We start from the raw sequence: 22,144 nt of genomic DNA, 5'->3' as shown, positions 1-22,144 counted from the left end.
GAATGCTTATGAAAAATACATGACATCATAGTATACATGATATAAGCAAGAAATATATTTTAAATGTATGCAATCTGATTTTTGGACTGAGAAATATATACCCAAATTGTACTTTCATCTAGATTATGTTTTTTTTTTAACATCCTTCCACTTTTCCATATTTTTCTATTATTTTGTTAGATAGCAGATAAAAACAAAAAACATGTTTAAACAGTTCATAATATCTCATGAATGTTCATTATTACTTCTATATATATATATATATATATATATTCTTTTTTTTTTTTTACCAAAATGTACATGATTTTTACTTGGATACACTGCCCCCTTTATCTACATTGGATAACTTGAGACATTTCTTCACTGATATTGCTTTTAAACATATATCTCTGGGAACAAGAATGCTATCTACTCTCTTTACTTTCTAGTTAATTTATGATCATACAGAAGGTACTTTTTTGAAGTTTATGCTACAGAGTTCACTAAAATATAATAAAAATTTAATTTATTATTATTATGTATATTTTCAAACTCAGTTCTTTAAATAACTAAATAATGGAGAAAAAGAAGAGTTACAAAAGTTATGATTTTTTTTTTCCTGTGGATGTTAGGCTTATATTAGGAATAATGATTTTGTTAGCACATATAATATACCTTGCTGAAAAGTGTGCTTAGAACACAAAGTCATATTTATCAACCAGAGATAATTTCTTATTTTCATGAAATTAAATTAGTCACTTCAGATTAAGAATGATGAACAAAAAGAGAGAATTATAGATGAATTTTTATGGCAGTGATAGAAAAAGATTAAGTAAAATTTAGTACATTAACTAACCAGTAGAATTATAAGTGCAATAAATATTTTCAAAAAAGGTCTATTCAAGGAGTACAAAATTTTTCCCACTATGTGAAAAGGTATACATCCATTACCAATAGGTGATTTTAAAGCATTTAATACAATTTTGCAGCCATCTTAATTTTAAAACAAATCTCTAAATAAATTAGAAGTAGAAAGAAAAAAAAAACCCTACTTAAATCAAGACTATTCAATTTAGAAATCCTAAATGACAAAAAGAGAAAACTAAAATAATTTCAGGTAAAATTAGGATCCAGTGTGGATGCTTGTTTGCACTCTTATTTTTTATATTGTCTTAGATTTCTAGTAAGTGTTCTAAGAAAGGAATATAAAATTATTGATGAAATTATTTTAAAAATTAAATTTTGCTGTTAAATTATAAAATAACCTTTTTAAAAATATAAATGTATTTACTATACATATATATATGTATATAGAATATATATATATAGTATATATATAGAAGATCAAGAGATGGAAATCCATGAGAGTAAAGACTTCATGTGCAATCAAGGAGAAAATGAGGCAGACTTTATCTTATGTTACCAACCGAAGCTATACAAGAAAAAATTATCATACTTCATTATATTCGAATGTATATAGACAATTAGGTTGCTTCCGTATCATGGCTATTGTAAATAATGCTACTATATAGTGGAGCACATGTATATTTTCAAATTAGTATTTTCCTTTTCCTTTTCTTTGGATGTATGCCGAAGAGTGGAATGGGTGGAATTGCTGGAAAACATGGTAACTATTTTTGGTTTTTTGAGGAACCTCCTTACTGTATTCCACAGTAAATAGCACCAATTTACATTCCCATCTACAGTGTGTAAGGGTTCCTTTTTCTCCCAATGTTGATTGATCCTCATCAACATTTATTTGTGATTTTTTTGATGATAGCCATTCTGACAGGTGTGAGGTGGTATCTCATTGTGGTTTTGATTTCCATTTCCCTTACAGTTAGCAATGTTGAGCACCTTTTCATGTACCTATTGGCCATCTGTATACCTTCTTGTGAAAAATGCCTATTCCGGTCTTCTGCCAATTTTTTAATTGAGTTGTTTGATTTTTTATATTGAGTAATGTGAGCTGTTTGTGTATCTTGGATATTAACCCCTCATTGGACATAGCCTTTGTAAATATTTTCTCCCATTCATTAGGTTGTCTTTTTGTGTTGGTAATGATTTCCTTTGCTGGCAAAAGCTTTTACATTTAATTAGTCCCCATTTAAAACATTTGACTGCATTTTTAAATTACAAAATGTACAATGTGTTTTAACCAGTGCGAGTAGATATGAACAAAATTTGAAAGAAGGAATCTGAATCTTACTGATAGCTTCTCTCTGATAAATGTCCCATGTTACGAATTTGGCTATAAATACTCATTGTGTCTGATTTCTTTTATAGATTGTTAGATAAAATTAACCATTGTTCAAAAATCACTATGCAGAAAAAGATATGAAACATTTCTTGTTTTCAGTATTTATACAGAATTTTAGATAAATTTCTCATTTATCTTAAAGATGGTGCTTTTGTATTTGTTATCTGCAGAGTGTACTACAAACTATTGACATAGAAGCTTTGTTTATAATAAAGTGCCTTGTTCTTGATTATTGATATATCTAACAATTAGTTAATTAGTTTTTTTATAACTTCAAAGCAACTTAATTTTATTCAAGTTAGTCTGTCAGCATTATCTATTGTTATGTACATCCATCCTGTAGTTATAATAGTAGCATAAATTTTTACCCATAAAATGAAAAAGTAATATTCTTGATTAGCTTTAGTGCCTACAAGTTTATTGCATGGTTATTTTCCTTAAGAAAACACATCTGGATTTCTTTTGCATAAGATTTTTGGAACTTCCCGGAGGAAAGGCAGCATCCAATACAGTATTTAGTATGTCTTTGCCATCTGGGTCTTCAGATTCATTTGGTTTAATTCAGAGATTAAAGACAGAAAAATTGGACCAAATGGTGGAATAAACCCCTGTGGAAAACAGGCTTCTGCTGTGATTATTCTTGAGATTAATTGATTCTTTAACTTGTAGTTACACCCATGACTTCAGTTGCAGTTAATAACTGATTAACCATAAGCACATAGATTAATTGTGCCAGTGCATACTGGGAAATGAGAGTTAGCTCCTCATGTCACTAGGGTATTCCAGTTTAAGTGGAGAATAGACTACACAAATGCTTCCACAACTTAGTTAACTTTATCTCAAACAAGACTATCTAATGTATATAAGAACTAATTTTGGATTTTTTAAGGTAAACTATCTTGCATATATATAAGGAGAGGGAAGGATTAGAAATAATTCCAAGTTTTCTAGCATAAAAGACTGAAAGCTTGAATGAAGATATCTAAAAACAGACAGACTACTGGTAAAGGAAATCTTAAATAATGTTGAGTTGTAAAAATTCATTTCATAATTATACCATATAAATGATCGTTATTTATTAAGACAGCTAATTCAAGCATCTACCATTTTCCTAGAGCTCCCCATCATTTTATTTTTCCTTGTAAACTACTGACTCTTCCCTACTTGTCTTTAAATATATGTCTGTCAACTTAGAAAAAAACAAAACTGAAAACAAAGCAAAACTCGTGATTGCGTGTTGTCTTCTAGCTACTTCCCAAACTCTTTCTTGTCATAGCCAAGTTACCAGAAATAATTATATCCATTAATTGTTTCATGTTTTTATTTGTCTTTCAAAGGGCTTCCCTGGTGGCTCAGATGGTAAAGAATTGACCTGCAACGTGGGAGACCTGGGTTCAGTCCCTAGGTTGAGAAGCTGCTCTGGAGAAGGGAATGGCTACCCACTCCAGTATTCTGGCCTGTAGGATTCCATGGACAGAGGAGCCTGGTGGGCTATAGTCCATGGGGTTGTAAAGAGTTGAACATGACTGAGTGACTTTCACTTTCACTTTTCTTTCACTTTCAAAAATACAGAAAAATGACTACTGGTTCCACAACTCCACTGGCACAGCTCTGGTGAAGCTTACTAGTAGTATATCTCTTGCCAATTTTAAAATCCTTTTCCAGTTGTGTTCTCACCTTGATTTTGTTTCACCATTTATTCTGTTCTCTAATCCCTGTAAGGGCATTTTAAAATACTTTTAAAATCTATTTTCCGTCCCAGTGATTTGTTTTGTCTCCACCGCTCTCATCACTTTTCTCCCTCTGTCTTTTTCAGATATTTCCCTTATTTTATTTATTTATTTTGCCTCCACTAGTTGTGGACCAGAGACCAGAGCTCTCTTCTTAACACTTTCCTCTTTTCATTCTGCACACTTCTTGAGTTGTTTCACTGCCACACACAGAATATTGGTGTCTCTTGTTCAACATCTGTAGCCCAGACTTCTCATTCTGGTTCTATTTTAAAACATTATGATTAAGACAGCAATAGGTACTTGACATTGAGCATGATCTAAACAGAAACAGCTCCTTTCTCTAATCATGTCTTCCTTCACTCCATCCTCTGGTCAGGTATAGGTCTATCGTTACATTTCCTATTTCAGTTAATGCACTGTCTGCTGCCAAGCCAGGTCCTTCCTAAATTCTCACCTTTTCTTTAGCCATATATCTTACCAGTTACCCAGTACAGTTCATGTAAGCTTCTAAGTTTAAAAAAGGTAGTTTTCATCATATATATATATATATATATATATATATATACTGACAAATTAAAGCCATATATATATATATATATATATACACACACATATATATGTGTGTGTGTGTGTGTGTTAGTTCATGTAACTAATATATTCATGTAAGTCATATATATGTAACTTATATATGTAAGCTAACTTATATATCTAAGCTTACATGAACTGCCTTGGATAACTGGTAAGGTTATTTATATATATATATATATATATATATAGCCTTAATTTTGTCAATTTCTGGCATATTTAATCAATCAAAGAAAAAGTTTCCAGAAAATTATTTCAATTAGAAAGGGATAGGTAGCATTTGTTAGAAAGAAAAATGAATTTTCCTTAGGCTTCTCATTATAGTACATATGTATAGCATTGTTGAAAATTGACAATAAGCATATAGTTAAAGATTTATCTTCAAGTTAATTTATTAGATCATTATTGAGTACTTTTATCCCTTGTGTTATTTCTAAGAATAAAACAAGACTAAGGTATAGATTTTATGCACATTGGGCTATGGTTTATAGAAAACTATATTAGGTTTGTTATTTAAAAATATATAAAATATTCATGCATCAAATATTACAGTCAATGGTTTTTTTGATAAATATGAGGAGTTTGACCTCCATTAAATTATATAAAATCAATCTCTTGGTTTCAAAAAGCACTTTGCATTTGTTGATGAATATCATCTCTAGATGTTTGAATTTTACCTACTTTGCTTGCAAAACTGAAAGAAATTTAAAGAGAAGAAATAAATGCCAGTAAAATACCATCAATAATGTAAGATAGCCTAACATGGTTTGGTAAGAGTATCTAAGCCACTAGTGTGAAAATTGATGATGAGTAAATGTAGAAAGTTATCTTACCGTGAAACAGGATAGCAGGTACTCTCTATATCCTGGGAGTGCTGGAAGATTGTGACTCTCAAGTGAATCCCTCTCATGAAGCTTCCTCAGCTGGAAAGAGCTGCCTAACCCAAGTTCAAGCCTCATCCCTACCAGGGCTAATCTAGTGACTGGTTGTTATCCTTTGTAGGACAACTCTGAAAGGCCATCTCAACTCTGGAGCACCTCCGGATCGTAAGGAGACTTTGTAATGATGTATCACAGTTTAACGCCCCTCACTACCTAATGCTATCTTCCCCCCTTTTTTCTTTTCTGCACATAATCACAAAAATTGATCCTGAGAGCACTGCCCTATAAATCTCCTAAAAGCATATCTTCATCAGATAATCATATTTTCAAGAAATAATTCTAGATGGTCTGAGGAAGTAGAGTCTAAAATAGGATGTTAGATCTCTCTAACCAGCTGGCAGTGAAAATGCCACTGCTGGTGGTAGGTAGATTGTGGATAACCTTTGAATGCTATGGAGGTGAGATTGTTAAAACCTTCACAGATGGTGAACAAGGATGGGTACCAGTGGAAGGTAGTGCTCTGTGAATTCAATCTTGGGCTTCTGAGGAATTCAATGGAAAGTAATAAGTACAATATAATCCATTTCTGCTGAGTTCTATTTATACAGCGAAGAGAAAGAATAAAAGACTGTGTGTGATTAATCATGAGTTGAAGGTGATATGTGAGGATAAGAGAGTCTCTTTACAGAATATAAAGAAAGTCTTATCTTCTTTAGCCAGAGGTTATAAAAGCTGCTAATAAGGCTTAGAACTTATTTAAAAGTATAGCAGAATTCCAGAGAAGTGAGAATCCTCAGCCTCAGCAAATCGGCCAACCCAGGATCTGAACCCCAGCTGGGAATAAATAGAAGCCTGATTTGGAGAGGTGGGCTGTATCTGGATTTATGGTCTCAAAAATGTTGAAAACCTAGATTTTCTTAAACATTGTGGACCTACATAAGTGTACCGTTTCTTCTAATTGGAGGGTATAACTTCCATCCCGCTTAAAGATGTTGCAGAATCTTCTTCCTTTAGTGGTAATATATACCCTTCTTAGGGTATACCCTTACCTTCATTTCTTACCAGCAAATTAGTATGTAGGGTCAACAGATGACAAGATCTGGCATGGAAATGCTTGGTTTCTAAGCGAGAGGAAGAGCCTATGCTATACTTCAAATGAGCTGCAGACCCTATCCAATATTTGCTAGTAAGAATCAAGAGAGTACTCAGGGAGTAGAATCCTGAGGCTGCTGTTCCAAGTGGGACTGACAGTAAGACTGACTAAGATTAGAGATGGAGAATAAGATCAAGTACAGAGAAAGAATATGGGTTTATTGATATGGGAGCATTCTCCATGATATAAGATGTAGACCCTAGCCAGGATAGCAGGAGATAGTTGCTGCTGTTAGGATGGTGTTTGGAAGCTTGGGGAAAGCAGTGAGCCCCACAAAAAGAAGTATATGTGCCACAACTACTGTGTATATAGAATAAAATGAGATCAAAAGACCCATATGTAAGCTTGCTAGAGTGAATTTACCAGTTAGAGCCTAAAAATGTCATCAACTCAGTATATTTTATGTAAAGGCTCAAAAGACACCACATTTATTAAATCAATAGGAATGTGCTGATGACTGAGATTCACTGAGACTTAGGGGTGAATGTTCTTTGCAGACAGATGTTCATAGTAGGAGATGCTGTTACAGAATTGGTCTTCCTGATATCAGTGGGATGTTGGGATTACAGAATAATAGAGAGGAGGTGACAGTTCAAATGCATCCAGTGCACTAGACTCACAGAGAGCTGCGGGTGTGTGTGTGCACGTGCGTTCATGTGCCCGGTTGCTTAATGGTGTTCAACTCTTTGCATCCCTTTCATTGAACTTTCCAGAATACTGGAGCTGGTTGCCATATCCTACTCCAGGGGATCTTCCTGACCCAGGGATCTAACTTGCATCTTTTAGTCTCCTTCATTGACAGGTGGATTCTTTACCACTAGCATATGTGGGGGGCCCATAGAGAGCTCTAGAGATGGTCGATAGAACATAGCATCCCTTGGGGCAAAATAAGTGGATAGTCAACAAGCCCCATATACACATTTAAAACAGGTGGATAATCAGGAGTCTGAATATGGTGACATAATAAAAACTCAAAACTCCTTGTTCAGTTGTTGAACATGGTAATTTTCAGACCAGTGTCCTGAAGTGCCAGTCATGCATTGGGTTTTGTTGTATCTACCAAGCACTCAGTCATAAAATAGGGCAGGCTATCAGTAGTCCATCATCATATGGAAGTGGTACATCTAAGTTGAGGCATGACCAGGGCAAGAGTGTCCAGGTAAGCAGTACAAGCAAGTGCCCAGACCCCCATGACAGCTATCAGTCTTTTGCCAGTTTCTCTCTCTAAAATCATAACAACTATATAGAGGGTCTCTTTTGAAATAATAGTAGGGCAAAAAGGCTAAGCTTATTTCATAATGAGTCAACTCAGTACATGTATGCAGGCTGGAAATTGGATTGTTATTTCAGGAGAACCCCACTCTGTAATGTCCTTGATAGACAGGTAATAACAGAAAATTATCTCAGTGGATAGAACTTTGACTTGGGCACTGTACCTGGTCAGTCATTTTGAGTGAACAGGGGAGATATGTTCAAGCATTTGGATGGAACTGTGGGTGTGCCATGAAGTATTGAACATTTGTATTTCATGTTAATGAGCACCAAAAATTATCTACCATAGAAGCAGCACAAAATAATGAAGTTGACAGAGTAATGCAGACAGTTGATACCAACCAGTTTCTGTCATTGGCTGCCCATAGTTGGGATAACAGATTCATGAAAAGAATAGCTATAATGATAGGGAGAGAAACTATGCATAAGTTTTAAATTTTGGTTATCATTCATGAAGTTTGACCTGTCTAATGTCACTACTGCTGCTGTTGCTGCTAAGTCACATCAGTCGTGTTCGACTCTGTGTGACCGCATAGACGGCAGCCCACCAGGTTCCCATCCCTGGGATTCTCCAGGCAAGAACACTGGAATGGGTTGCCATTTCCTTCTCCAGTGCATGAAAGTGAAAGTGAAGTCGCTCAGTCCTGTCCAACTCTTTGTGACCCCATGGACTGCAGCCTACCAAGCTCCTCCATCCATGGGATTTCCCAGGCCAGAGCACTGGAGTGGGGTGCCATTGCCTTCTGTAATGTCACTACTGAATATCTAATCTGGCAACAATAGACACCACTTCTTCATGATAAAGCATTATCATACATCAAGAATGTCAAGCAGTAGATTATATTAGAATTTTTTTTTTTTACCCTGAAAATAACAGTGTATCATTTTGATTGAATTGGATATGTACTCTGAGTATGAACTTTTCGTCTGACCTTAGCCAACATCAGTCCTATCCAGACTTTTAGAATGTTTTATTCTCAATACATGATCCTACCTAAAAGTCCATGGGACCAGAAGCAGATTTTATAGCAGTTAAGATGTAGCAGTGCGAACATTGCTGTGGGAATTTCTAGTCATATCATATTCAATACCACCTAAAAAATTAACTTACTAGAGTGATAGAATAGCCTTTGGAGGAGGCATCTAAGTCTTGGAGAGATAATATCCAGTAAGGAATGGGTGCCATCTTCCGAGATGCAGTGTACATCCTATATCAATGACCGTCATTACATGATGCTTTTATTTCCATTTCTTTCTTTCTTTTTTGGGGGGTGGGGAGTGTTGGTGGAATACATAGGTTCCAGAATTAAGTAGAGACCCTACTTACTACCATCATGTTCGGTGATCCTCTTGGGGAATCTATCTTTCCCTCCCCACAACGTTGGTTCCTGCCAGTTTAGATGTTCTAGTTCTCAGAAAGGGAAAAAGCTTTTCTTAAATGATACTGAAAGAGTCCCATTAATCTTCAAGAGTTGGCTGCTGTTACTTTAGGCTCCCTGTGTCAGGAAATAGCAGATGCAAGGAATCACCATTCTGGAAGGAGTAACTGGCCCGTATGGTCAGCTTGAAGGTAAGAGTGTTGTTATACAACAAGGCAGTAAGAATATATTCCTTACCCAGTTGATTTCACTGAGTCATTTCTTGCCATTCTGTTGTCCAAATTTGGTGGTAAACAGACAGATCACTAATGGCTTGAGAAGAGCATGCTTACCAGGGGCTCAACATCCCCAGTGACAAAGATCTGGTGGTCTCACTAGGTAAACTACTTGTATCAAAAGGTGTACTAGCCCAGGATGAGAGCGATCTAGAATGGTAATAGTAGAAGGAGATGATAACTATCATCCCACCATGGTTTCTTTTAAAAAGATTCCCCAGGACAGGTGACTCTCGAGAATCCTGGAATAGCTTTTCTCAGATACAGTGACTTTTCATATCTGGCAGGTAGATCTGAGTGGGTGCTCAAGTGCACCCCCAGATCCTTTTCTCAGGGCTGAAGCACTTAGTCCGACAGCCACTAAAACTTTTAACACTGATGACTGTCAGCCAACTCCTTCTTTAGAAATTATCCCAAGCCAGACAGAACTGCCCCTTCCAAAGTTGAGGAGAACAGGACACTTGCCAGGACTGGTTGATGAGGGAAAGGGTTGACGTATAAAGGTTTAGCTTCCTGGTCTTAAGGCGGTACAGCCCCTCCAGTTTGGGAGGACCTCAGGGACCCAGATCTTCTCTAGAGCTGCTGCGAAACTTCGATGCAACTGCTGTATCGTCCCACTGTCCTTAAGCAGGCTCCTTCCTTCACTCCCCACTAGTGTTGAAGATAATTTCCACTGCACTTTCTGAACACATATCTCTGTCTTAGAGTTTCTCTTCCAAGAAACTTGACCTAAAGCAAGGACACACATTCAGTCTATATTCAGTAATAATAAAGAATATATATTAAACATATTTTAAGGGATATATATTTCTGTGTCACTTAAACTATCCTGTATGTACATGTGTATGTGTACATAAACATATAATCGTACTTAAAATATTTTCTTTAGCCATGCTATTATTTGACTTGTCTAACAGAAATCTTGTTTTTGACTTGTTTGGTTTTATTTGTTTGCTACTTTCACTATTACATGTCTTTAGATTTTGAAAATAGTGATAAAATAGCAGACAGAAATGTCTTATACTGTACAGGAAGGTAACCCTGAGTGGCAAATTTGTTTTTAAGTGTAAAAAAAAATCATCCTGGAGTTTTCTGAAATAGAGATTCCTAAACATGGGTGAATCTAACAGGTAATTCTGCCAATACAATGTTCTGTAAACCATTGTCATACGATTGAATTCTCACCTGAAACTCATCCAAGTCAGGGAAGAGCACGTTTAAAGGATTGTTCAGCTTTGGTTTCTTCTGACTGCAATTATGGACACCACTACCTAATGTGAAGAGAGCTAGGGCTGCATCAATGAATGGAAGTTAAAAAGTACAATACTATTAACTATTTAGAACCCAAAGAGAGTTACCATTGTTACCCTGTTTCCCATTCAAATCTGTTTTGTTCCACAACTTTCCAGCTTCAGATTTTTTTTAACAATATAACACAGTTCATATCTCTAAAAAGAAACTGTAACTAATAGAAATTATGTTTTGAACAAGAGAAAATAAGTTGTTTACCACGGACTCACAGTACCTTTTTTTCAAGCCACTAAGATGGAATTCAGCTCATCCATCTCCTGTAGGATTTGATTTTTATGTGAAAAGCCTAATCATCAAATAAGAAGCCATTTGATGGAATTTAAAGACCTTTAAACATATCATGGTAATGATGCTGGGATCCCTGAATACTCCAGCTTATTAAAACCAGGCATATATTCCTGTACAGCTAATAGAATGAATATAAACTGAAAGTTCCTACAGCTTTTCCAAAAAACCAGCAGTTGTTCTCTAAATATTCACTACTAAAATTAGAGGCCATTGAGGTAGCTGTGAAAATATTCTAATGTTGGAAAAAAACAAGAATATTGCAAAACTAGATATCTAAGTAGGGCTGTCAAGCAATTCATATTGGAAAAAAGCTTTTTAAAAACTGAGTAAATTTGGAATTTTGTTCTTTACTTTGATTCCTTAAGGAAGCACTTAGTTTTCCATTTTAGTTGCCTTTTTATTATTTTAACACATAATTATAAACTTTTTGTGTGTGTTTATTTTAGTTGAAGTATAATTGACATATAGCATTATATTATTTCCAAGTATACAATATAATGATTCCAATTTGCATACATTGTAAAATGATTGCCACAATAATTCTAGTTACCATCTGTCACCATACAAAGTTACAAATTTGTTTTCTAGAACTTTTAAGATTTACGCTTTTAGAAAGTTTCAAACATGTAATAAAATTGTTTTAAAGCTAATATACTCCTTGATTTCTTTTTCTCTTAAGAACCTGTGATATGCTGTATCAGAGGTTGGTAATCCATGCAGACCATGGCCCATGAGCCAAATCTGGCTGTGACGCATGCATTTGTAAATGAAATTTTATGAAACTCAGCAACCTTCATCTTTCATTCTTTTACCTGTTGTCTTTGGATGCTTTCCAATTATAATGATAGAGTTTATCACAGTTGAGATAAAGACTGTGTGAACCACAAAGTGCAAGATATTCATAAATTGTTTCCAGAAAATATAGGTTAAACCCTGTCGTGGATACTGGAGGAGGACATGGCACCCCACTCCAGTATTCTTGCCTGGAGAATCCCGTGGACAGAGGAGCCTGGCAGGCCATGGTCCGTAGGGTCACAGAGAGTTGGATACGACTGAAGTGACTAAGCATGCACGTCATAGATACTCCTTTTTAAAATTAATTTTTATTGGAATATAGTTCCTTTACAATATTGTGTTAGTTTCTGCTGTATAACAAAGTAAATCACACATATATCCCCTCATTTTTAGATCCCCTTCTCACAGAGCATCTAATAGAATTCCCTGTGCTATACAGTAGGTTCTCGTTAGTTATTTTATACATACTAGTGCATTTGTGTCAATTCCAGTCTCCCAACTCATCCCACCCCCTCTCCCTCTTTTGGTATCCGTACATTTGTTCTCTCCCTCTGTGTTTTTATTTCTGCTTTGCAAATAGTTCATCTGTATTCATTTTTTCTAGACCACACATATAAGTGATACTATATTTGTTTTTTGTTTTTTTTCTTTCTGACTTACTTCATACAGTATGACATTCTCTGGGTGCATCCATGTTGCTGTGAGTGGTATTATTTAATTCTTTTAAATGACTATTATTCCATTGTATATATGTACCCACATCTTCTTTATCTATTCCTCTATTGATAGACATTTAGGTTGCCTCCATGTCCTGGCTATTGTAAATAGCTCTGCAATGAACATTGGAGTGCGTGTATTTAATATCTTTTTGAATTATGGTTTTCTCTAGGTATATGCCCAGGAATGGGTCATCTGGTAGTTCTATTTTTGTTTTTTGAGGAACCTCTTTACATTTCTCCACAGTGAGTGTATCAGTTTACATTCCCACCAAAAATGTAGGAGGGTTCTTTTTTCTCCACACCCTCCCCAGAATTTATTGTTTGTAGATATTTTGATGATAGCCATTCTCACTGATGTGAGGTGATACTTTATTGTAGTTTTGATTTGCATTTCTCTAATAATTAGAGATGTTAAGAATCTTTTTGTGTGTTTGTTGGCCATCTAGATGTCTTCTTTGGATAAGTGTCCATTTTTTTGGTAGATCTTCCCCTCATTTTTTGACTGAACTATTTATTTTTTTCATACTAAATTGCATGAGCCATTTTTATATTTTGGAGATTAATCCTTTGTTGGTTGTTTTGTTTGCAAATATTTTCTCTAATTTGAGGGTTGTCTTTTTGTTTTGTCTATGGTTTCCTTTGCTGTGCAAAAGCTTTTAAGTTTAATTACATCCCATTTGTTTACTTTCATTTTTATTTTCTAGGAGGTGGCTCAAATTTACATCAAGAGTGTTCCGCCTCTGTTTTCCTCTAAGAATTTTATAGGGTCTAACCTTACATTTAGATCTTTAATCCATTTTGAGCTTATTTTTGTGTATTATAGTAGGGAGTGTTCTAATTTTATTCTTTTACTTATAGCTATCCAGTTTTCCCAGCGTCATTTATTGAAGAGACTGTGTTTTATCCATTGTGTATTCTTGCCTCTTGTTGTCATAGATTAGGTTACCATAGGTGTGTGGGGTTATCTTTGGGCTTTTCATCTTGTTCCATTGATCTGTATTTTTGTTTTTATGCCAGCACCAAACTGTCTTGATTGCTGTAGCTTTGTAGTATAGTCTGAAATCAAAGAGTCTAATTCCTGTGTATCCCTTCTTTAGGATGTATGTAAAACAGCAAAATTTTAGTTCTAATATTCAGTAATAGAAATATTAATGCATTTTAATAGTACCTTCTGCTAGTACATTTTAAATCAGCCAAAGTGGAATATAAAATCTGAGATGAAGGAAAATTTAATCTGGCACAAGGTCATATTTTCTTACTACAAAGGTTATAATAATTTATAAACATAAATTATTTTATTTTTAAAATATATGTTGTGAATAATTGGAAAAAGAAGTATGGTAAAGTTAAGAGTCAACTGAGATGCTTGGAAATTTTTTCTATGACTATAACTCATTGGCTAACCTCCTGAATTTTCTGATCTCTCTCTTGGAACTCTGTTTTATGTGGCTGTTGACAATGTATTAGAAATATGCAGTCATTTGTACTATTTCAGCAAATAGAGATCTTAAGAAGCAATTATTATTTGTCTTTGCCTTCTATCACTAGAAATTTCTCTGCAAATGAGTTCAATGAACTCAATGAAAAAGAGTTAAGTTAAAAGTAATACATTCAATTAAGAAAATTAATCTTTGGTTGCGTTTTATATGTTCAGTACTTTATAGCCATATAACTCATAACACTATTTTTATGTTTTCTAGATTTGGATGATCCAGTAGTAACTGTTCATCAAAGTATAGGTGAAGCTAAAGAACAGTTTTATTATGAGAGAACAGTGTTCCTCCGGTGTGTTGCCAATTCCAATCCACCTGTGCGGTACAGCTGGAGACGTGGCCAGGAGGTATTACTACAAGGATCTGATAAAGGCGTTGAGATTTATGAACCCTTCTTTACCCAGGTAGGAACTGAGGTAATAATATTTCCACCCCACTCTGCTGGATACTTTCCTAACTCTGGCAGCATTGCAATACTTCAAATATTTTTCTATTTGAAAAGACAGATTTTTAAAAATAGCAATATATATTTAGTTGAAAGATGAGAGAACTCAAATAATGAAAAACAATTTGTTTGTTTTTCATGTAGTAGTTACATGTATCAAGTTACCTCTTGAAAACAAGTTAAATGAATGTATCCTAAATATTTCTTTGTCCATAGATATATATTTGGTTTTGGTTTTAGGGGAAAAAAATCAATCAAGTTTTTTTTGTTCTTTCTCAATTTTGGCTTAGTTTAAGAATAGAATCATAATTATGTAAAAGTTAATGTATCTTAGTCATTAAAAACTTATTTAATAAGAACATTTGAATTAATTTTATGTAGAGTACATGTAATATGGAACATTCTTCTGTAATGCATTTTTTAAAAATTTTATTGAAGTGTAGTTGATTGAATTAATGATTCTTGAGGAAGACACGGAAGTTATGGAAATTTTTGGATGCTGTAATTATAAAGATATTTTTTGACATTTAGCAAAGAACACAAACCTAACTAAGAAAAGATTTTAAATTAAAAAACATATACTTGGAAAAAGTTTCAAAATAATTGTGACTATTATTTTTTTAATTATATAGGTAACAAGAAAAACAAGAATCAGACAACACTGTTAAAGTTTGAGGCATCAAATAACCATAAGGAGAGAAATATATAACTAAATTAAAAATATTATAAATATTCTAACTTCAGAATGTTAAAGAGTTTTACATTTCACATCCCAGCTCTCTAATAATATAAGATTATCCTGAAATTATAAATTTTCCATCATCCAATTTTTTATTAAATACAGCATTAAATCCATATTGCAGTTCATTATGCAATTTTTACTAAAATTCATTGGTTTTAGTTAGCAAAATAACTTAAAAATTTGTTAACACTATTTAGTAGCTTGATATCCCTAAGGTTTAAAAATCTGAAAAAATGATCACCTATCATCTATTTGCTTCTTCTATTGTCAACTTCTTTTAAAATATAGATGTTGTTAAAATTCAGAAGGCATAATTGTCTGTTCATATGATGTTACCATACTAAGCAATTCTAAACACATGTTCACTAAGTACTGAAGCACTGTAGGCAGCTTCTTACTTGCAGAAGGGTCTTGTCACTTAAAAATAAACACATGAGTCTTGCCCAAATTTGGGGGAAACTTTTATGTTTTCCAAGTAATTAAGAATTTGTTTTAAAGTTATTAAATAAGCACAATCAAATTTTTCTTTCATTCCTTTAAATTTGTTGCTGTTTGTGTGTTAGCACTCAAAAAATGTATCTTAAGGAAGCTCTCAGACTAGTAATTGTTGATTCTGCCTTTAAAAAGTTACTTATTTGCTCTTCCTTCTATATTTTTCTCCCACCCTTTATGAGAAAAGAAACTTTTTAGTTTGAATGTTTCAATCCTGATACTTTCTTTGATATGAATATTATACTGTGCTGCATAACAGATGCTTTTTCTGCTTTTTACTGTACTTGGAACTCTGCTGTTTGGACCCTCTGAATTAATTGTCTTAAAAAAGTGTTTAAGAAACAAATTGTTTTTAAAATTTTGTGCTCTGGATTCACCTGCTTAGCTGATAATTGCCAATAACATATAATTTTAGCTTCCATTTTAAAAGGTCTTTCCTGCCTTTGGTTACTTGGTTATTTTATCTCACCTCCTAAAATGGTTATGTATTTATATCTGTCTTAAAAATTATGCAGAAGCAAGAAGTGCTTCAATATTTTTATGTTATATATGTACTTAATTTGTTAATATTAAGTGTATTTTTTGTAGGCAAGATTGATAAAACTCTCTAACAGCAGCACATGGAAAGTATTTATGACCACAGAGAATGTTGGCTTTCTCTTGGACAAATGCTATTAATTGTCTTTCTTCATACAACACAAGCTGATATGTTGCACACAAGTCCAAGTATTGTGGCCTACAAGTCCATTTTTGATCTTGCTCCACCTTGTTCTTGCTTATCCAAGCTCCTAAGAGTGAACCTCATTCACTGTTCTAGTCACACCCTCTATAGACTTGCCCAGGGTCTGCATGTTCTTAATTCCTCCAATTAGAATGCTATTTAGATAACATGGCAGGGATCTTCTTAACACTGAGAACTCATCACCTGAGAAAGGCTTTCCCTGACAGATCTATTTGAAGTGACATCTCTCCCCTTTCAGTTACTCCTCCTTAAAACTCAGTTTTTTGTTTTTTTGGTTCTATTTTTTTCTACAGCACTAAAATTATAAAATTATCTTATTTGTGTATCTGGACATAAACTTAATAATTATAGTGACTTTGTCTTTTCAATAACTCACATGGTACCTGACACATGGAAGAACCTCAATGAATATATTGAGCCAATATTCCCGTGAAGATGTCTGGATTTTTAACTAAGGAATGTGTGCTTAGTCACTCAGTTGTGTCCTGCTCTTTGTGACCCCATGGACTACAGCCCGCCAGGCTCCTCTCTCCATATAATTCTCCAGGCATGAATATTGGAGTGGGATACCATGTCCTCCTTCAGGGGATCTTCCCAACCCAGGGATCAAACCCAGGTCCCCTGCACTGCAAGTGGATTCTTTACCATCTGAGCCACCGGGGAAGCCCAAGGAACAGTTAGAATTATTAGTAAATCCTGAAACACTCTCTGAATCTCTACTTCTTTTTCCCCACTAAAGAAAGCTTAGTGAAATGTGAATGCGAATGATATTAAAATTAAATCAATTTTAGTGTATTTAATTTCTGAACTGTTGATGATTTTGTTGTTGTAATTTTTAATTGATTTCTAGTCTAGTTTCACTGGGTGGGAAAGTTTCAGTCCTTAGAAGTTGAGACTTGCCTCTGATGTACCTCCATGAATGACCCTTATGCAGCCACAAATTGTGATTCCAAAATTGTTCAGCTTCAGTTGGGTCATATTTGTTAATTTTGTTGTTCAGGTATTCCACATATTTCCTGATTTTTTTGTGTCTGCTCTTCTAAAAGTTGTTGAGAGTATTTAGTTAATTTCTATGACTTTGACTGTGGATTTGTCTCTTTCATCTTCATTTTTATCAATTTATGCTTTATATATTTTGAAAATACATTGCTAGAACTTGTAGAATTAGAATTTGTATATCTTCTTAGTGGATTATCTGGAGAAGGAAATTGCAACCCTCTCCAGTATTCTTGCCTAGAGAATCCTGTAGACAGAGGAGCCTGGTGGGCTGCTGTCCACAGGGTCACACAGAGTCGGACACGACTGAAGCGACTTAGCATGCATGCACGCTTTGGAGAAGGAAACGGCAACCCGCTCCAGTGTTCTTGCCTGGAGAATCCCAGGGACAGGGGAGCCTGATGGGCTGCCGTCTATGGGGTCGCACAGAGTGGGGCACAACTGAAGCGACTTAGCAGCAGCAGCAGCAGTGCATTATCTGAGCATATTATCTTTCTGATATTATATCTTCCTGGTAAGTTATCACTCAGAAATGTACTACTGGCAGTGCTTCTTGCCTTATGTCTGTTTTGTCTGTCATTAATTTAACTATACACACTTTCCTTTGGTTGGTGGTCCTCTTTAAGGGGTGGGGAAGAGTAGTAAATATCCATCTCTTTACTTTCAAACTTCATATTTGCAACACATTGCTTATAACCAGAATATAGATTTTTGTTTTTGTTTTAAGCCAGTGGAACTATCTTAATTTTTAGTACATTTAATCCAATGACTAATATTGATTTCTTTTTTTTTTTCTTACCATGTTAGGCTCTTCTTTTATTTACTTCTCTCTCTTTTTGCCTTCTGAGTTTATCAGATATTTTAATTATTCAATTTTATCATCTAGCTAAATTTTAAAATTATCTTAATAGCTTTTATTGGTTACCTTAAAAAATTACAGCATGCATGCTTAATTATTACTTTAGCACTTCTTCAAGAATGATAGAACTTTAGAATAACTTAGCAATATTTGCCCTTTTAATATTTTATGCTATTTTTTCTCTAGTACTTTATTTCTACATATATTTTAAAATCAACAAGATTTTTTTTGTTCTTTGAAATAATCATTATCATTTAAATTTACCAATATATGTCCTTTTTTCCATTTTGCATTGATTTATGTGTAAGGAAACCTTTGAGCTTCAGTTTTTGCAGTTGTATATACACATGTTTAGCAACATTTATTGAAAAGGTCTTTGTTTCATCACTGAGTTTCCTTGTCACTTATATTGAAAATCAATTGCCCCTAGGTATTAGAATGTTTCTGAGCTATTTATTCTGTCCCATTGATTTATATGTCTGTCTTTATTTAAATACCACACTGTTAATTCCTATAGCTTTATAACAAGTCTTAAAATGAGAAAGAATAAGTCCCTCAACCATGTTCATCTTTTTCAAAATTGTTTTAGATGTTTTTACTTCTTTGTATTCCCACTTAAGTTTTAGAATCATCTTGATTTCTGAGGAAAGTGTGATAAGATTTTGAGTGAAGTTTTGTTGAATCTGTAGATCAATCTGAGAACAGTCTGAGATATTAAAGTTATGGAACTGAGGATGATTGATATTGGCAATGTATTAATGCCAAGCAAGAAAAATCTGATCTGCTCCATTTTGGTTTTACCTCTCTATCATGTGTAGTACTGTTCTATGAAAATTCCAGAACATATGTAAGATTTTCCAATACAATTTTTTTATTTTTTAGACACTTCTTTGAGTATGTTCATGTATATATGGATATTTATCATAAATGCATAGGAAGCTAATCATTTATTTAAGAAATTCTCAAGGGTTTCTTTAAAACAAATGCCTCTTGGGTTAAGGCGTTTGTGCATGCTCGGTGACTCTGCTGCATCTGACTCTGTGACCTCATGGACTGTAGCCCACCAGGCTTCTCTCTCCATGGGGTTATTCCAACCAGGATACTGGAGTAGGTTGTGATTTCCTACTCCAAGGGATCTTCCTGGTCCAAACATCCAACCTGTTCTCTTGAGTCTCCTGCATTGGCAGGCCAATTCTTTGCCACTGCACCCCCTGGGAAGCCAGTTATTGTTTTGTTTCTCCAGTGGGCCATAGTGTGTTTACTTTTGTGCGGGAAACTGATGCAGATGCCCACTGAGCTATCTGGTACTGTAAATATGTGATCTGTGGGGGCTAGTGTGAAAATAGCAACTGGTTAGGCTTGCTGTGTATGCCCGCTTTTTAAAAAACAATATACGACCTGCTGCTGCCGGAGTTTTATATCTGACCATCAGGGCTGCCATTTTGAAGTTCTGCTTGAGTCCACAGTTTCTTTAGGAGGAGAAGACACATATAATAACATTACTACTTTTGTATAATTGTGAATATAGGGAAATATAGAATAAGCAGGATTTCTCTAAAACTTATCTTATATGAAAAAAAAAATTAGAATCAACACATTGAGAATTCCAGGGCTCATTCCAACCTCTAGGGCACATTTTTATAATACAGACACATAAAATGTAAAGAACATTTATTTACAGGGAAAGAACATTTATTAACCCCTGAATTTATTTGATAACAAACAACTTTCTCTTTAGTACCTTCTAGCTGCATTGGAAATTTGGAAGCGTGGTGAACTGTGATCATCCAGGAGGAGAAAGGAACACCATAGATACAGCTTGTGGTCTTTATTTTTACAATGATAAAACAAACATTTTATGTAGATTCTAATTTACAAAGTTAATCATATCTAGTTGTTTTTCCCTACATTGAAAGGTAACCCAAACATTTCTCAGTAAGTATTCAGAATTATGTAATTGAAATGAAAGCATCAATTATTTAGGGTATATATCATAGTTGCTTTAGATTTAAAATTAACTTTGCTTTTTATCCTTAAAATGCTTCCCAATATTGAGGTTTTTTTTTTTTTTTTTTTTTTTTTGCCTTCCTGTAATGGCTTTGCAGTTCTTAATGAGATAAGAATGGTATTTAGCAATACTTTTCTTTTTACTTATCAGGCTACTATGTATGTATGTATTCTTATGTGTTAATGGTTTCTTAGACTGTTGTTTCCCAAAAACTGCTATGTGTACTTTATTAGGAAAAAAATTTTCCATTTTAGTTTTGTTTGTATTGGAGCACTGCAGTGATATTTTAATTTATTTTCATAGACCTTAAGGCCTCTGTGGCTACATAGTGTAAATAAGATCCAGTTAAAAATGATTGAGATCTGTTTCGTACCAGATTCAGGCAACTCTCTATCAGAGATACAGAGGTTACTAGGCAAGGCTCCTCCTAACTTTGATATTACAGGGATAAATCAAAGAGAACATTCAAGATGGAAAGCAATAGCTTGTATAATATACAGAACGATGATAACATCTTCAAAGATTGGCCACCCCTCTGGTTGACTGGAATAATGATTGGTATATGGGGGCAATAGTGGACCACAAAGCTGGAAAGATATATTGGGACTGTATATACTGTGGATGGATTCAAATGACAGATAATAATCTGCTTATTTTTAATATTAGAGAATTACATTTGTTTTAAAGATATTATGTTTCGCTGTTCAATAACAATTTCTTGTTTTTAATAAAATAGAATTTCTAAGATAATGAGGTACATCTGCCTCACACACACATTCATACTAAGTTAATAACTATATAAATTTGAATTGAATATTTATTTTACCATACAGTAGAAATACAGAACCTTGACTGCACCTTTTTATAGATCATGCTTCCAGAATGAAATTGATCTGTGTTCCTGAGGTGGATATGAATAAGTCTAAGAGGAATAATTATGCTTTTCGTACTTCCACTCTCTTAATACTGGGTATGCTAGATAGCATATATTGTTATCTATTTAGAAGTAAATAAATAAATTAACTTTTAGAGCTAAAAAATGAGTGTGAATTGATCTTTTTTTCTTTTTATTGATATATGAAAGTAAATATTAAAAGAAGTTCAAATTCCTTTTCTAAGTAAATAGCATTACTGTTTCAGGTTATGGGTATTATTTCATTAGGCAATAATCACCTTTGGTAAGGGCCTTCCTTTTATTTATTTAAAAAGTTTCAAAAGTTTAAATCTAAGTATTTCAAATAATCTTGTGAATGTTAAAGAAACTTGTACTTAAATTTTACAAAATACATGTATTCTTGCTATTTCTTCAGAGCTTTTGTAAAGATGTTCATGACATCATCTTGTGCATTGTAATTACACCATCTAATTGCAAGACTGAACATATTTACATCAATTATGTAATTAGTTATAATTAGGCTAATTAGGCTAATTATACAATTAGACAATGATTAACTGAAAATTCCTTTTTACAAATCATAGAAATTCACATGAAAATATAAATCATTTTAGTTCAACCCAAATGATTCTCCAGTCATATGATAGCTTAACCTTGGGAGACGGTGGACCTGGAAGTCACAGTGAGTTATTTCTCCATTCCATCTGTCCTTTTCATGTGTTCACTTTGCTGCTCTGATCTGCATAAGAGTTAACTAGGATATGCCATACACAAACCATTATATTTATCAGACCATATCTGTTGGTCTTTATAGGGTAGGAATCATCTCACAAGTAAAGTTA

The 22,144-nt window shown here is 34.0% G+C and overlaps 1 protein-coding gene across 1 annotated transcript in view; it reads left to right on the top strand.

Moving 5' to 3' along the window:
* Positions 1-22,144, top strand: part of MDGA2 (MAM domain containing glycosylphosphatidylinositol anchor 2) — an 854,840-nt gene that overhangs the window by 512,699 nt on the left and 319,997 nt on the right. Inside the window, exon 4 of the mRNA XM_065940680.1 lies at positions 14,331-14,527. Within this exon, the coding sequence (XP_065796752.1) occupies positions 14,331-14,527 (197 nt within the window). The remainder of the gene's footprint in view (positions 1-14,330; positions 14,528-22,144) is intronic.

This window comes from Muntiacus reevesi, chromosome 7 (assembly GCF_963930625.1).
Source record: "Muntiacus reevesi chromosome 7, mMunRee1.1, whole genome shotgun sequence".
NCBI lineage: Eukaryota > Metazoa > Chordata > Mammalia > Artiodactyla > Cervidae > Muntiacus > Muntiacus reevesi.
The sequence above is the reverse complement of the archived record's forward strand: the minus strand, read 5'-3'. Positions and strand labels throughout refer to the sequence as shown.